Raw genomic sequence first — 18,285 nt, 5'->3', positions numbered from 1 at the left:
AGCAATGTACAGAGGAGTTGCAAAGAAATGCACTGAGGTGTGAATGGTAACTCCGCAGGAATTTGCAGCAGAGCCAGAGAGATTAGGTCCAAATTGTATGCATTGATTCTCTCAAATCATTCATTGCCTTTGGTTATTGATTTCTGTCAGTCAGATCTTTGACATATTTACTTTCAGGTTGGACTGGCAATGCAATGCAATGCAGCTTTTATGATACCTCAGGAAACAAAATCAAGGAGCTAGAGTCACACATGTTATAAGTAGGGAAAAGCAGTTGTATACAGTCCATTTTTCTAAACAAAACTGAATATGCAAAGCAGACATGTAACTATTTAGAATTTGATAGCTTTATCCTTATTAAAATAGAAATATCCAGCGACTTTTAAATTTGCAAGACAATCATACATGTAATTACAACACCACTTTTTTTTAGTAAGCTATTATTAAAGTACATCTATTTCTCACTACTGCTTTCATACAGTGCATTATAAAAGTACAAACCTATGCACATTGAAACATGACAGTTAAACTGCACTACACTGTGCCAACTATAACAAATGAACTGTTGTACTATATTCCACAGACTCACAGGCCTCTGAGGGTAACTTACTGAATAACAATGAACGCCTTTACAGCTCCTTTCCACCACTTCAGGCTGTAAACATGAGTCAATCAGTCTGAATATCACCGCACATACTGTTCTTTATCCCAGTGTATGCAGGAATGAGCCTTTCATAATGGTGAGCTTTCACACAGTAATGCAATTATGTTGTCTCAAATTATTAAAACTAACCTAAATAAGCTAGGATAATCACGATTCATAAACAAAAAGCATAACAGGATTCACATTCATATTGAGGAGGAGGACAGAGCAATTAGACAGTCTTGAACACTTAGCTCTAATGAAAACCAATAACCAATCTCATGGCAGGCCTCATGACTATCATTTGCAAACTAGCAGGTTTCAATGAATACTGACTAGCCAGGGTTTACTGAGCTGGTGGACTAGGGGAAGAGGAGGTTGGTGTGAGGTTGGGGAGAACACATGATAAGTACAGTAGCTGGACAAATACAATAGTTATACCTTCTCGAAGCATCAGGGAATTTTGAGGGCTTTTTTTTGCCACTGTGTGCCTGGAGGTGTGTGGAAGGACTTTTGAGAATGTGCATTGCCCTTCATGTGGGGCCAAGGACCAATGTGGCAATTCTCCTTTTTGGGTGTTTGGCAGCACCGTCCAGAAAATATCACAGGTTTGGCAGCTCTATAAAGATAAAAGTAAAGTTGTCATAGTCCCAAAGGGCTATAGGACTGTTCTCTCATTCAAGAGAGATGACTGGTAGTAGCTTAACCTGGGGATCACCATGTCTCAGCAAGAAGAGACCATGCTTTCCCCTCACTTGGAAAGAAGTTTCAGGGCAGCAGGCTGTCTCTCAAAGCTAGGGTGTCAATCAGAAGCCTTCAGCCTATGAGAAGCAGCCCTCTGCCATGAGTAGTAATTAACTGAGAAGATCCTTCATCATGGAGACACCTCAACAACTTATTCAACAATTTAATTTCAATTTTGAAAATTGCAAATCCACAACTTCTGAGGGTAAGACCCCACTACAGGGTGAGCTCTGACTTCACCTGTGCTCCAGCAGTGTCAAGGCCAGCCTGTAAGTCTACCTGGAGCTCTGCTACCCAAGCCTATTGCTAAGTAGTCAGTTGAACTGACTCCTTTCACATCTGGAAACTGGAGGCTGACTGGGTCTCAGACTGTCTCCATTATCTATCTGGAACAAGGAATGGTTGGAGCCGAAATGGCTGCCTACTTCGTGAAAGCGGGTTCCTTTGCCGGGTCTTAAATCAAGCCTTCCCAAAATGGCTGGCAGTGGTCTGTTCATTTGCCTGAAATCCTGTCCAAATTTCCCTGTTTAACTTATATGTTTCTCTGTTATCACAAAATCAGAGAAAGATACAGCAATCCATAATCCCTGTGCTGGATTTTAGATAGATCAGGTATGTTTCATTCCACATCAGTACTTTTCATCCATAGCCCTCATCCTCCTATACCTTTCCAACTCCCTGTTGAATCAGGCCTATCATTCTTCCAAACAAGATGCTGTGGATGCTGACAGCTTTATACAGACATAGAGGTCTACAGCACAGAAGAAGGCTATTTGGCCCAAAATCAGACAAAACTACTTAACTATTCTAATCCAGCACCTGACCCATAGCTTTGTCACTATGCATGCACATCTAAGTACAGTAAATATTATGAGCGTTCCTGCTTATAGGCAGAGTGAGTTCCAGGTTTCCAACGCCCTCTGAGTGAAAGACCTTTTCCTTAATCTCCTCAAAACTTCTTATCCCTCATCTTAAGTCTCTGCCCCTTGGTTACTCACCCTCTACCCAGTGGCAAAATGTCTTCTTACCAACCATCTCTAGGTCCCTCATGTTTTTATACATCTCAATCTCCTCTGTTCTCAGGAAAACAATTTCAGTCTGTTCAACTCTCTCTTCCACCATGGTTCAGTGCTAGCATTATCAGTTTTATTCGGGTTTAATTTAAATATTGGCTTAAAAGATGATAATAAAAGCCTCAAGTGGTAATTTTCAATATTAGTCAATAAGTTACGATGCCTAAATAGGCTATAGGGACTGATCGCTCAAAGTTTCTCAAGTGTTTGAGGAGTTTTCAGGTTGAGAGCTGACTGGACTCTACATCAGCAATAGTCTCAAAGAATGAAACCATTGAAATTCCCATATCACTTTGAGGTTGTCAGCCTAATGAACATTTTCCAAAAGCTGCCGGTGCCAAATACCTAGGCGTGTGTACACTGTTCATTATTCTCCATTCCACCTTGAACGGTGTGAACAGAATCTTGGAAGCAGATTTTGGATATTGAAAGATCATTCTTCCACTTATGGGATGTGGCTGTCACTGGCTGAGCCAGAATATATTGCCTATTTTGTCCCTAATTGTCCTTGAGAAGGTGATGGTGGGCTTCCATGTCACAGTTCTTGGGTGTTGGGACAGCCACAGTTCTGATAGGAAAGGTGTTCCAGGGTTTTGACCCAGCAACACTGAAGGAGCAGTGATATATTTCCAAGTCACACCTGTGTGTCACTTGAAAGGGAACTTGCAGCTGATGGTGTTCCCATGTATTTGCTACCCTCTTCATTCTAAGTGGTAGAAGTCATAGGTTTGGAAAATGCTGCCTTGGTGAGTTACTGTAATGCGTCTTGTAGATGGTACAAACTGCTGCTGCTGCTATGCATCTGCAGTGAAAACAGTGAACATCAAAGAGGCAAATGAATTGCTAATCAAGTGGGCTACCTTATCCTGGATGGTGTCAGATTTTTGAGTATTTACAGAGTTGCAGTCTTTAGGCAAGTGAACAGTAATCCATAAAACTCCTGACCTGGGTATTGTAAGTGGTAGACTAGCATTAAGGAGAGAGATGGAGAGTCAAATGCAGCCTTCATGTCAAGAGCAGCCACTCTCACCTCACTTTTAGTTTTTAGCTCTTTTTTTCTTGTTGAGACAACAGTTTATAATGACATCAGGAGCCAAGAGGTCCCAGTGGAACACAAACTATGCATCAGTGAATATTATTTCTTTGCAAGTGTAGCTTGAAGCACTGTCAATGAGTCATTCCATCACTTTGCTTTACCTAATACACATCCCTTTCCTACAGACTTATTAATAAAAAAAATGGATTCATAAAGCCCAATCAAAGCTTTTAAATCTGTTCAAGTGGTTAATTTCTTATAAAACAAACAAAAGAAAGAAAGCTGATCCTTCAATGGATTTTTTTTAAAAATCTGCCAGACAAACTGTGATCTCAGAAAATCTGCTGAGATTATTGTTGTATTTGAAACTCAGACAAGCATTCAAAAGACCATACTGATAATCCTGAGAAAATAGCAACATGCAACGCTATTGAAACTGCATGGACATATGCTATATTCTTTTCTGACATAACTTTACCAATCAAAGCAGTGCACAGAAATTTCTTTTTGAAACTCTTACTTTGAGCTGTTTCCACACTGTAAGTAATCTAATCTAATCTAAATCAATTTCCTGGAGCTGTAGCTCTTTTTATTAAAATTTTAAGAATACAGCATTTTAAATCCAAAGCAGTTAGTCAGAGTTTGCCCATTCTTTAAGAGTGTTTACATCTACTCCACAAATCTGTGTATCCCTGACTGGATTTTAAGCCACTTGCCAAAATGGGTCTGTTTGTATTTGGCACTGAGTTCAAATATACGGGTGGCACTATGTCTCAGTGGTTAGCACTGCTGTCTCACAGGGCCAGGGATCCAGGTTCCATTCCAGCCTCGGGCGACTATCTGTATGGAGTTTACACATTCTCCCCGTGTCTGCGTGAGCTTCCTCCAGGCGCTCCTGTTTCCTCCCACAATCCAAAGATGTGCAGGTTAGGTGAATTGGAGTAAATTAGGGATGGAGAATGGGTCTGGGTGGGTTACTCTTTGGATGGTTGTGTGGTCTTGTTGGGCCGAAGGGCCTGTTTCCACACTATAGGGATTCATTGATTCTATATCTGCTGAATTCATGCTTTCTTGCTCAGTTACTCCCTCTTGCCCTCTTTCTCCCACCAGTAAAGATTTTGGACCTGTCAGAAATGGATGTGGCACATCAGCATCCGAGTGCCACCCAAGTGGCATATCTTATTTTGGTGTGAACCTTAGATCCCATTCAAGAACCTGACAAAGATAATTTAGCCTGGCAAATGGGCACACATGTTCACTGATGGATTTCCAAGCAACTGTTGCCTGCTTTTACAAATGAGGAAGAAGTAGCTGACAGCTTATCACTTACCCCCTCCCCCCAATCCCCCCACCCCACCCACCCAGTCCTTTGTAGTCTATGACTTATCATTTTTGTCATGCATGGGATTTAATAGTTGAGGGTGATATTTTACTGATTTAGTTTCCTTCGGGAGAAGCCCAATTGCAAATCTAAATCAAACCTTGGTCAGGAACAGGAGCTGTCTCCGGTAGAGGCCTTGGTTTGAGCCATCTTCGTACTGGCAGGTGAGTAATATCTTCAGCTCCCTCACAACAGCTTAAAAATGCCTGACTGCAAGGATAACCAAGACTTGGCTTTTCTTCACATATTCCGTATTGGCTCCGAAACGTAATTCCTAATGTACAGCAGTCACAGCATTTCTAGAAGAAGAATCAGAGAAGAAACATAGAAAAAAATGGTTCTGCTACAAAATTGATATTTGAATGAGAAATCTACTTTTGTATATTTCTACTTTTGAGTTAGGTGGCATTCATTTAAAGCAGGCAGGAGGCATGAGGTCCAATTCCTATTGTAGGATCCCACTTCAACGTTTTGAGGTGAAATAGATAAATTAAGCATGATGTATGCAAACCCCAGCTGTTTAGAGTCATAGAAAAATACAGCACAGAAACATACCCTTTGCTCCAATGCCAACTTAGTTTCTCAGACTAAACTAATTCCACTTGCTTGCCTTTGGTCTATATCCCTCGAAATCTTTCCTGTCCATGTGCCTGTTCAAATGTCTTTTAAATGTTTAAAGTGTATCTGCACCTGCCATCTATTTGATATCATCTTCTGCCATAGGCCAGGAGGTCCCAAATATTTATTCCACTGGGACCCCATTACAAGCCTGGAAAGTTATTGTGACACCCAGTGACAAGTGTAAGGGTTTGAGAAGGATCCGTAAGAGTGGGGGAATAGAGAAGGTTATGAGGAGGTTCATTTCTATAACATAGCGGGTACAACAGGCCAGGCAACAGTAAGTTGAGCAAGGCACTTTAGGCCACAGCAACAGTTTGTAAAGCCTGTGATGATTTAAGGTGGTCTCTTAATTTTTCCCTTGATCAGGGCTCCATAGCAGCCAGTACCACCTTGGACCATGTCACGCTAAAATTTCAGTTCAAAATCCATGACCCTCTACTTTGGGAAGCCTTGTCCTAGTCTCAAACAAACACAAAACCAGAAATTGCTGGAAAAACTCAGTAGATCTGGCATCATCTGTCGAGAGAAATCAGAGTTAGCGTTTTGGATCCAGTAGCACTTCTACAGAACTTGTCCTAGTCTATTTAGTCCAGACCTCCTTGCATAGGCCAAGCCCAAATATGGTGCATTTTCACCCTCATGCACATTCTGACTCCTTTTGTAAGGAACATTTCCTGGATAACTCAAAGTTCTTTTTTTTTGTTGAAACATTTAGTTCAGCAACTATAACAAAACAAAACTTGAAGGCATTACAATATCAAGTTGTTGCTTTAAAAATATGCATTGTGTCAAGAATTGATTTCAACTCAGAGAAGTAAGGGGTGGGAGGGGAGGATACACATACAGGAGCCTAACCATCTGGTCCAAAGCATAGGTGCCCAGAGCACAATTCCACCATTCAAATTTGGACCCAGATCTCATGACACAGACGACCTTTCCATCCTTAAATTCCATCAATTTGAAATGGGAATTTAGGAATTTAGCAAGAACGCCTCTGGCATCTTAGCCTCCTTCAGAAGGAGAAAGGTAAAATTAAAAAATCAGGCTCCAAATGTTTCAGAAAGTAGACAGTTGCATTAAGGCAAATATTATGACATTTTTAAAACATAATGTTACTTCATAGATGATTTATTACTATGACTTCGGCTTTTAGAAACTCTGATTTATTCATATAAAGATCAAAATTTCACAAACTTTAAGCAATAAAACTTTACACTAAAGTATCAAGCAGTTCTTAATTTTCAAATGGATTAAAAATGATCCTGAGTACTCACCAATGTTAAATTTCTAGTATAACTCAGAAATCAGATCAGACTGTAGGCCAATTGTCTCTTAGTCCCAGCCTTACATCCTTCTACATTCAAACTTGTGGCTTTCTGAGTGAGCTGGCCAGTCTAATATTAATCTGTGCTGAATAATAATCAGCGTTAGTTGCTGATCTGGAGACTAGTGGCAGAAACAAGTGAGCTTTATTTCAGCAATCTAGACTAGAATCAGACTGAAATCTCAGGACTGGAAAAAAAATGGCATCCGTATCCAGTGCCGCAGTGTCCTTTTGAAACTAATCAAAATATTTACAATGGATCCTGTAAGAAGTCAATTAGTTGTGTATCTCATGAAATAGGTTATTGCAAATTTGTTCATATTTACAAACGTTTACAGTCCATAGGCTTTTTTCATATGTAAGAAGAGGGAGCTATTCAGCTTATCGATTCCGTTTCCATTTAAACAGATCAGGGCCAGAATTAATTCCATTGGCCTGTCATGCTTCCATAATCCCATACCCTTGTATAATAAAAACCTAACAATCTCAGTTTTGAGATTTACAGTTGAGTCCCAGCCTCAACAGCTTTCTGGGTGAAAGAGATAGCAATTTTCATTACTGTTTACGTCCAATGGTGTTTTCTGACTTCACTTTGAACAGGTTCAGCTCTAATCTCAAAGCTGTGTCCTCTATTAACTTGAATTTGAATTGCTAATATTACAACACAGCCAAGCCTACTACATATTACTTAGATCTGCAAAATCACTTTTTACTGGATGTGGGGTCCATGCAGCCACCAGTGTAATTGGGTGTACCTTTAACAATTGAATGTATAAATATCAACCTGCATCTGCACTGTAGGACAACTGCCCTCTAAATGTATATTTGGACTCTAAATACAAGCATTTCTACTGAAATTGTTCATTTGAAAGTACTGAGCAAGCTACAAATTAAAGATTTCTAAAATGGTCTGCATCATGTAGCAGTTTGCAACAGTGAATGAGCAGTAAAGTCATGAGCAGGAAAGTCATTCAGGATGTTCTATGAGATGCTTTAAACATGCATCGTTTCTGTTTTCTGCTTTAGAACAAACAACTCCATAGAATTGGGACATTTGAGTACCATCATATCACAACCTGTCTTTTTACAAGGAGTACTTTGTGAGGAAGGTAGTGTTCTGTTAAATACTTGCCTTGTATATGTCTGCTCCACAAGCATCATGTGGGTTTGTGTAGCAGTCTTCATTTTCTTTTGCAAAGTTCATGCCAATTAAGCAGCTGTGGTCCTCCATATACGAGATGCAGCACTGTTTTTGTGCGATTCTATTGCAAAACACGGACATCTTATGGTCAGAACAGTACTTTGATGAAATTAGTGAAATTACTTTATAAAACAAGCCATGGACATAAATGCTTAGCAATTTTGAAATCTTAAAATAAAATCTTGAAATTAGTAAGGTGAGAAGTTAGCATTCTGTAGTGAACTTTGACCCACCAGTTTGAGTAGGACAAGAGGTAAATGGGCTCATATTTTGATACTGACGGCAAGCATGTGAATTTGCCAGCACCATCCTTTCCCCAAGCCATTTCTGTGATGGCTGGATCCTGGGTGTAATGACAACTTGATAAACCAATTATCAGGACAGTGATCAGAGATTGACTGGAATTTTCCAGTTGGCTTTTAAGTCCCCATGGAGTTGGGTGCAAGTGGAGATGTTTCATGGAGCAATGATGTGCTGGGGTGCTGTTTTAAAATTGGGTCTACCTTTCATAACTCAAAATGTCGATACAGAAAAAAAAGTTACTGGAAACAGTCAGCAGGTCTGGCAGTAACTGCTGAGATAAAACAGCAACACTTCAGTTCAACAGTTCTGATGAAAGGTCACTGATCTGAAATGTTGACTCTGTTTCTCTACCCAGCGGTTCTACCAGACTTGCAAAATACTTCCAGCACAGTCTATTTGTATTTCGAATTTCCAGCATACCCAGTATTTTGCTTTAGCGCTGATGTTGTGTTTGATTAATTTACTGTGAGTCTTATTTGCAATATGATAAATATGTAGCAGAGTTGTTTGCCAAATAAATATGGCGCACACACATTCATGATGCATCAGGTTAACCACAAAGCTTACTGATCTTGCAGAGCGATGAATAAGCAAGAAAGCACTGTTATAATGGCAATTCAAGCTTCAAAATATCCAACCAGGACAGTCAGGATGTTACTTCAGATGATTTAATTGCCTCAGGAAGAATTATGTTCAATTTTTCGATCCCATGACTTAATTCTCATATTCTGTCAGGATGTACATCAAAATGAAATATGATGCTGCTTGTTCACTGTTCGTTGACGGTATATAAAGTTAATCTAAATAAGTGCGCAAAAATAAAGACGGTTTCTTTCTTTTTAATTTCAATTAGGACAGAATTTTTCAGGAAATTCTAAGCTAAAATGGAAAACAAGGTCCATAACACAGAATGATGATATATGTATTACTTTGAGGAATACAACAGTTGAATGGCTCTAACAGTGGTTCAGAAATCTAGACCAGTAGTTTGGACACTAAAGTGATTGGAACCAGGTAGATCTTGTTGACTATGAGATCCATGATTGGGGTTGTTAACCTGGGCCAAACAGGAAGCCCTGGCTGAATAATATAAACAGAGGACAGGGAGAGGTGGGCACCCACAGGGAGCGGAGTACTTCATTTCCCCCTCCAACTCTATTTTGATTTAGTCCCTACCCTCCCCTTCACTGTTTGATCACGCAGCATTGCCCTTTGATGTGAAGGGCACTGCTTGTCACTGGCCACTCGGGTGTTTCCTTTCTTCCTGGTGGCGGAAATTTGAATAAAGATTTGTACACCTGTTGTCTTTTCACTGTGTCTCACACCTGCACACACACAACATGGGTGCTGGGGAAAATATAAGCACTACCGCAGTTAGGGGTAGTGTGGGGGTAATGAAAGAGATTTTACAAATATTGAACCAGGAGATTAGAATCTCCTCAGTAAAAAAAGAAAGAAAAAAAGTATAAACAGAGGATTTAGAATCTCCTCAGATCAGGGACTGACTCCAAGTTGGCTGGCCTGTGCACATGGTAACAGATAAATGTGCAGTTATTTCAGAAATATTGGGCTAGATTTTGAGGAGCTCTTTGAAGTAGGCAATGTGAGTGGGTGTTGGGCGTGCAGTGAACTTTAATTGTGCAGGGGGCCAAACGTCAGAGTCCCAGTGGCAGGAAAGTAGCTCCCAGTCATGAAGGCAGTGGAAGGGGGACCAAGCAGGAAAGTCACCCATTATCAACAGTACCCATGTCAATACTCAAAATAGATCAGGGATTTAATGCTATCTCCTAAATTAACTTGAAACTGACACGAGGCCCCTATATCTTCAATAATCGACCCATTGAATGCTGGTAACTTAAAAATGGTTTATTGAGACCATTGCCTTTTAGCTTGCAGGAGAATGAGTCACTTTGTCATCAGAGTTATTTTCTCTGTTCAACTTTGATAATCTGACATTCTGAGGTCGGAGGAGGTGACTGAAGTGTTGGGCTCCAGAAGTTAAAATTAAAGGGACAGAGGGGGGCACTCATTAAAGCTGTATTTATACAGAAACATAGAAGCACAGGGAGTACAGAAGGAGGCTATTCAACCTAATATGTCTGTAATGCCTCTTGAAAAAGCTACCCAGCTAGATCCATTCCCCAGGCCCACTCCATAGCCCTCCAAATTCATCACTTTCAAATGTTACATGCAGTTCTCTTTTGAAATCTTCTCTAGAATTGGCCTCCACCACTCTCCCAGCCAGTGCAGTCCAAATCCTAACAACTCTCTGAATAGAGAAGTTTCTCCTCACATCATTCTTAGCACTCTTAGTGACAATCTTGAAACTTGTGACTCTTAGTTAATGACATACGAACTAATAGGAACACAATATTCTTCTGTACCCTGTCAAAATTATTCATACTTTTGAACATGTCAATAAGGTTCCAAGGAGAATAAGCCCAGCCCAGCTTTCTTTGTGCCTAAAATCCCTCATTGCTGCTATCATTCTAGTGAATCTCCTCTGAACTCTCGGATTTAACATCTTTGCTTAAATAAGGTATCCAGAATTGAGCACAATACTCCAAATATGAACTGACAGTGATTAGTAGAAGTGTAGCAATGTCTGAGCATTTCAGGGAAGGGTACTTCAGAGGTTAGCTTGAAAGAAATAGAGAGGGTGTTTCAGGTTAAGAATCATTCACAACGTATTCCTACATTCTCAAGAGCTAAAGAAAACCAGCGATGTCCATGAACAACGTGTTGCACAGGAACCAGTGAAGACAGCTCTGCACCAGTAACAGGAGAGAGCACAATAACAGAAAGGCCATGCAACAAGACAGAGATTTTGCAAGGACATGCAATGGTACAGAGAACGCCAAATGGAGAATTCACCACAAAGGTATACAGGAAAGCCAGACACACAGACCAAGTCCTAAACTACGAAAGCAACCACCCCAGCACACACAAAAGAAATTGCATCAAGACACTGTTGAAAAGGGCTACAACACACTGCAGTACACCAGAACTGCAAAACGAGGAAGAAGAACACCTATACAATGTATTCGCCAAAAACGGATACCCGCGCAATTTCATCAACAGATGCCTAAGGGAAAGACAATGGAATGAGGACATGCCACAACACAAAGGACTAGCCACGTTACCATACACCAGGAGCATTTCTGAACTGACAGCCAGACTACTACGACCACTAGGACTCATAACAGCACACAAACCAACAGCCACTCTCAGACAACAATTCACCAGGACAAAGGACCCGATACCCAGCATGAGCAAAACCAACGTAGTATACAAAATCCCATGCAAGGACTACACAAAACACTACATAGGACAAACAGGAAGACAGCTAATGATCCGTATCCATGAACACCAACTCGCGACGAAACGACACGACCAGCTATCCTTAGTAGCCACACACGCAGATGACAAGCAACATGAGTTCAACTGGGACAACACTACCATTATAGGACAAGCCAAACAAAGAACAGCCAGAGAATTCCTAGAGGCATGGCACTCATCCACAGACTCTATGAACAAACACATCGACCTGGACCCAATATACCGGCCACTGCAGCGGACAGCTGGAACTGACAACCGGAAGCGGCAGAGACAGGCCATTATAAATGCCGGAGGAAACATCACAGAAGCACTTCACAGGAGGCTCCCAAGCACTGAGGATGTCACCTAGACCGGGGACGAAACGTCTGCAACACAAATTCCCAGCTCGGCGAACAGAACCACAACAACAAGCACCCCAGCTACAAACCTTCTCACAAACTTTGAATGTTGGTTAAATAGTTAAATTCAGTAAAATTTTCATTAGCGGCCAAAGCATAATTATTTTTCATTTCTTGATGAGGGTTTTAGTTACTTTTTATTTTAGAAGTATCATGTAGGGTTTGGGTGTTTGTTTCCTTCTATCACTGGTTTTGTTGGTTGTTTTCCTTTTTCTGCTTCTGTTAAGGTTTATTTTTTACTGTTGCTACTCCTTTAGATTAGATTACTTACAGTATGGAAACAGGCCCTTCGGCGCAACAAGTCCACACCGACCTGCCAAAGCGCAACCCACCCATACCCCTACATTTACCCCTTCACCTAACACTACGGGCAATTTAGCATGGCCAATTCATCTGACCTGCACATCTTTGGACTGTGGGAGGAAACCGGAGCACCCGGAGGAAACTCATGCAGACACGGGGAGAATGTGCAAACTCCACACAGTCAGTCGCCTGAGGCAAGAATTGAACCCGGGTCTCTGGCGCTGTGAGGCAGCAGTGCTAACCACTATTCCACGATGCTGCCCCTATTATGCCACCGTGCTGCTCCTTTACTGGGCTTTAATCACTTTATATATTGTTCCAATGAGAAGTGCAGGCTTGTGGAAGCAGGTTTCTTCAACTCAATGGTATTCGCGCCAAATAAGGAATGATGACAATATGGGGACCTCCCTCCAACTTTGCGTCAACATAGAGGGACAAATGATTGAAAGTACCAACCTCTGCACACAGGTAATCTTCCTTAGTTTAGTAAATTGCTTTCTGGTGCATTACAGTCTGCACTTTGAATTAGGAGGCTTGTGTGTGTAATCTGTGCAAAATGTCTGACTGTTCCTTTTTCAACTCTTAAATTGGAAAACAGGTTGTAGGTTCATTGTGTAAAAACAAAGGAACAGAGTTTCTAGCATGGCAGAACTTATACTTCAAACAGAAAATAGATTTGCCTTCATGTTGTTCCAATTTGCAGATTTCTACTCACAAAAATCAGTGCTGATGATTTTCTGAATGTTTAGAAGTCCAGAGCTATTGTCCACCTGATGTTCAATGAAGACTGCACCGTGAATTATATTATTTTATGAGAAGCCATTACTTTTTACCATGAACTTCTACAGTGCTTTGCCTCAAGCACTGTGTTTGTATCTGTTGTAACAATACTTACATTATTTCCCTAAGGTAAGAACTAGGTGATGGGTTAACATGATTCTAAAAGATTTTACAGACATTTATTACAGCTCCTGATGTATACAAACAGTATAGTCGTTGTCTAGGCTAATATTAAACTGTTCAGTTGCAATTAGCATGTCATAGAGTCATACAGCACAGAAACAGACCCTTCATTCCAACCAGTCCATGCTGAAAATTATTCCAAACTAAACTAGTGTCTCCTGCCTGCTGCCGGCCCATATCCCTCCAAACCTTTCCTACTTATGTACTGATTTAAGTGTTTTTCAAACATAATAACTGTGCCCGCATCCATCACTTCCTCACAAGCCACCTTCAGTGTAAACAAAAATTGCCCCCCATGTCTTTTTTTAAATCTCGGCCCCAGTTACATTGGACTTTAAATCTTTTATACTCTCAGGTCACGTGCTGTGACAAATTAATGATGTCATGAACATGTTTCTTAAAGGTTTATTGCATACTAATTGTGAGAAATAATACAGCATTCATAAATATGCCTGGTGCAAATGCAGTAATCTAAAGCAGTATCTTGTGGGGTGAACACCACACAATCCTTGCGGATATCAGTCATATGAGGATACCTCAATTGTTTTGTGAGGCAACTAGCAATATGCCAAAATCAGACAGATTTCAAGAAATCTAGCAAAATTGAGTATCCATGAGATGCTACAGGCTATCAGCAGCAGTAGAGCAGTATTTAACCACAATCTCTATGCTCATGGCCTGACATATTGCCCATTGTATTGCCATCAAGACAGGAGATCAACTCTAGATCAGTGAAGAATGTAGAAGGTCATGCCAGGACCAGCACCAGGCATGGTGAAACATGAAGTGTCGATCTGGTGAAGTTAGGACACAACTTACATGCCAATTAGTGAAAGTTATATGCAACTGACATGGTTAATTAACACTTTCTAACAGCTGTCAGGGTTTCCCTGTATCCCAAGAAAATGCAGTGGTTTAAATCAGTAGCTTGTTGCCAGCGTCTCCAGGACAAATAGGGATGAGTATTAAATGTTAGCCTAGCCTGAGGTCTTCATCATATGAATGAATAAAAATAAATCTGTCACTCTCCAGCTCACAGTTCACAGGGCTTTCAATTTTGTGTTATATGCAGTTTTGAAGTTGTAGCCAGTACCATGCCAGGATGTCTGGGCGCGTATGATACAACTTTCATCAATACCAAAGGTTTTGCTGTTCGTCATCATTAAAAGAACAGCAATCCTGAAATCAAAGGTGCTTAATCAGCTTTGTTGGATGCTCCTAAATATAAAATATTTTACATTGGTATTTTCATGAAATGGAACTGCTATGAATTCTAATAAACTGAAGGCTGAACATAACACTAGCGCTTCACCAGAGGCTCACTGATGATGTTACCTAGTACAGTGATGAAACATCTGAAAACAAACCTTCCAGCTCAGCGAGCAAACCCACAACCAGAACCATAACGTGAGCTACAAATCTTCTCAAAACTTACTAATTTTAATAAGACCTATCATAGTAATTCGGTAAGAACAACGCCTGGAAAAGGCAGAGACATTTATTCCATCTATTCAGTTTTTTCCAACACCTATCAAGACTACATCAATGGGATCAATTCCAACTCATTTCAGTACTTCCGAACTTTCTTCCTAATCTTCAAGTAAGCTGAATCGATCTATTAATATCTCTGTAACCCTTATTCATTATTTTCCCTGGTAATAATAAACACAGAAATAACTAATGGCTTCACTAATTAACTAATCACTAGCCCAGTTTCAGGTGTGAACAAATAGTGTAGAATTTCAAATATCATCCAAGGTTTATCAAAATACATCTTAGCAATACTTGGAAAATGTAAGACCTTTAATTATTCAGATATCTCTGTAGCCTAAATCAAGAAATATTATTTTCATGTAAAATGTCTTGATCTTTCTGGTATTAACTAGTAGGCTATACATTTCCAAAATTCCCTGGTTTTCATTTTTACATCTCCAACATTCATGTTTTTCCTTGTTATCTCAAGTAATGGTTGACTGTCCTTTGAACCTTTAATTACATGGCAAAATCAACCAGCATTCAATTTAGCCAACAGGTCAATGCTCAACCATGGTGCTTTGTAAAATACCACTTGCTGGATGAAATTCCAGCTTCTGCACAAATTTTAATCTGCTGTTCAATGGAGTCTTATTTTTGAGAATGTGAATAGATTATAACTAATGAAGTGTGTACAAATATTATCACAAATAAATTAAAAATCAATTATAATTTCCTTGGTTTAAATGCTAATGGCAGCTTCACTCACAGGTTTTTATATGTCACCTGTTAATCGGCTATAACTATTAAACAGCTGAGTTATATCTGCAGTCCTTAATGTGATTGCTTTTCAAGAAATATTATAAATCATCTATTAATAGTTAATTCAAAAACTCACTACACTAGAAAAATATTTTGTTTCAATTAACTGGTGAATTTTTGCTCTTATTGAATTGAAAACTATTGAATGAGGAGAATGAAACACTTTCCAGTGTTATTGCTTGGTGTCAACATTAGGCACTGTCATATGAAGTGTCACATACACAGCCACACACTGATATTTTTTGTACTCTGCACTATCAATAAAATTTAACCTTGCTACATGCTTAAAAAATACTCCTCCTGGGATATAGATGATATTTTGTATTCTCCCCCAAAAATATACCTTAGCTCAGCTTCTGGTTTAAAAAAAATTCTGTTCCCAGGATGTAGAAACCGTGTCAAGACATTATTTGTTGCTCTGTCCCAACAGTGCTGAGAAGATGCAGGAGGCCACATCCTTGGGACATATATTTTACTGAAACATTGTTATAAAAAGAAAATTGTTCTTGTGTCTTAGATCTATCTGCTGGACTTTTCCAAAACTGAGACTGGGGAGACCTCTCCCTTGTTAACTGCCTTGTTATCCATCAATATTCTTGACTAGATATTGAGCAGCTCAACACTTCGTTTTGATTCAATTGTTGTCCATCTATAGCCTGATGCTTTTGGTGTTAACACACAGGTAGCCATCATGCTATTTCATGTAAGCACGTTCTTTGCTTTTCTTGGCAAATCAATCAAAGTTCACTGTTCAGGGGTTATAAAGTGTGGACATATAGTATTTTGATCAAATGCCTAATTTTGGGCTGGAGATTTTTCCTTCATCCATCCCAGTACACCACTTTCAATAATGGAGATGTCTTCAGTGTAAAGAAGAGGATTTAACTTATAAGATTCTCTTTGTAAGGATTGACCAGTGGTCACTTCAAGCATTGTTACGGTTTAAAGTGCATGTTGCAGTTATATTGATAAGGATAGGTTCAATAGGTTACTTTTCAATATTGGTGATCCCACCACCTGAAATCCTTTACCCAGAGCATGTTCTATTCCCAGGCACCTCTCAAAGCTTCTAAGTGATGCTCAACAGGGAAATGTTATGTGTAGTTAAGTTTAATGAGTCTTGTGACATACCCAATTTAATGTATACCACTGGGGGTGGGGGGGTAATGAGATAGTCCATTTCAAAAAGGACCAGGGATATTTTTTCACCCAGAGGGTGGTGTGCACTTGGACCAAGCTGCCAGATAAAGTGGAGGAGGAAGATACAATTACAACACTTAAAAGACATCTGAAAAGTAATGGCTTAGAGGGTTATGGGTTAAATGCTGGGAACTGGGAATGGGTCAAATTGGGATGTTTGAACCGAATGGCCTGTTACTGTGCTGTATAACTCTATGACACTATCCTGCCAATTGACCAGGTCAGCTATTGGAATGATAACAGGCGAACTTGAAATTCTGGATGAAAACTATCATGCTCCTTCAAACTGGAGGACATTATTAAAGAGGTTTCTGCAGGGTTAAAAATCTGGTCTGAGGTGACCTTAGTAACAATTGTTTACAATCAGGTAAATCACTTCAGTGGTCATTAAAGTGCAGATAAATAGTAGGCAACTCAAGTCATATGTAAGCTAGACCCAGGTCTTGTTTCCTGAAGAACATTAATGAACCAGTTTGGGTTCCAAGACAATTCCAAACTTTCAAAGTTTATTTCTTTGGTTCTGACTTCGAATTACCTGATCTAATGAAGTCAGTTTAATGGCTTGAGTTCAACGTTTGGGTTGCTAGTTTAGAAGTATAACTATAAAGCTATCATAGCCTATTACCAACTATTATCCTTATTGAAGTTCCAAGTTACATTGCTAAACTTGTACTAAAATGTGGTGAATTGTGGTCAAGTTTACACCATGACCATTCTCATTAGGAACAAGACTGAGATTCTGTACCTTCGTTTGAACTGGAACCTTACTAGTGATAGACTAAGGATGTTTGCTTCATCTGGACTGTGTGCAAGCACAAACCCCTCAAGAATAGTGTGTTGACATAGCACACCATTTCTGTATTAAAGAAAATGTTTATCGGGGATAATTTAAAGAGTTACATGATAAATTTTTGAACGTATATAAAGCATGCTTTAGTTATTAAAAGGATTTATTGTTTATATTTTTCACAAAAGGAAAAAAAAATCACCAGCTATTTAATATAATTAGTACAATCCAGGAGCTCACTTACCTGCAGGTAGCAGAGTCCAAACTCTTCACTGGAATATCAAAGCACTGGCCATTATTTGCAGCCCATTGTTGCCCAGCAGCGCAGCAACGTTCAATCACATCTGCAGAAATAAAAGAGAAGTAGGTTTTTTAGGAAGTTTGTTGCAATCAATTATAAAACAATATAATGTAGCAACAGAAAATGGATATCAAGCCCATAGGAGATTTTTTTGTAACTAAAACAAAAAAAAATGAAAGAACTGCAGATGTTGGAAATCTGAAACAAAACAGGAATTGCTTGAAAGTCTCAGCAGGTCTGGCAGCATCTGTGGAAAGAATTCTCTTAGGCTGGTCTTTATCCACTCCTTTGTCTGTCCCAACCGCTTTTCTCTCTCTTTGGGCTCTATCACCACCTATTGTTTAATCTTCCCCTCCTCCTCCTCCCCACTATA

At 39.7% G+C, this 18,285-nt stretch overlaps 1 protein-coding gene across 4 annotated transcripts in view; it reads right to left on the bottom strand.

Annotated features, from left to right (window-relative positions):
* The window catches only part of fbln2 (fibulin 2), a 187,427-nt gene that overhangs the window by 71,187 nt on the left and 97,955 nt on the right, over positions 1-18,285 (bottom strand). For all 4 annotated transcript variants that reach the window (XM_072582227.1, XM_072582226.1, XM_072582229.1 and 1 more), the window contains exons 5-7: positions 17,856-17,955; positions 7,955-8,084; positions 4,978-5,176 (exon numbers count right to left, since the gene is read on the bottom strand). In XM_072582227.1, the coding sequence (XP_072438328.1) occupies positions 4,978-5,176; positions 7,955-8,084; positions 17,856-17,955 (429 nt within the window). The remainder of the gene's footprint in view (positions 1-4,977; positions 5,177-7,954; positions 8,085-17,855; positions 17,956-18,285) is intronic.

The sequence above is a fragment of the Chiloscyllium punctatum genome, chromosome 12 (assembly GCF_047496795.1).
Source record: "Chiloscyllium punctatum isolate Juve2018m chromosome 12, sChiPun1.3, whole genome shotgun sequence".
NCBI classification, from domain to species: Eukaryota; Metazoa; Chordata; class Chondrichthyes; order Orectolobiformes; family Hemiscylliidae; genus Chiloscyllium; species Chiloscyllium punctatum.
This window is presented reverse-complemented; position numbering and strand designations above follow the sequence as displayed.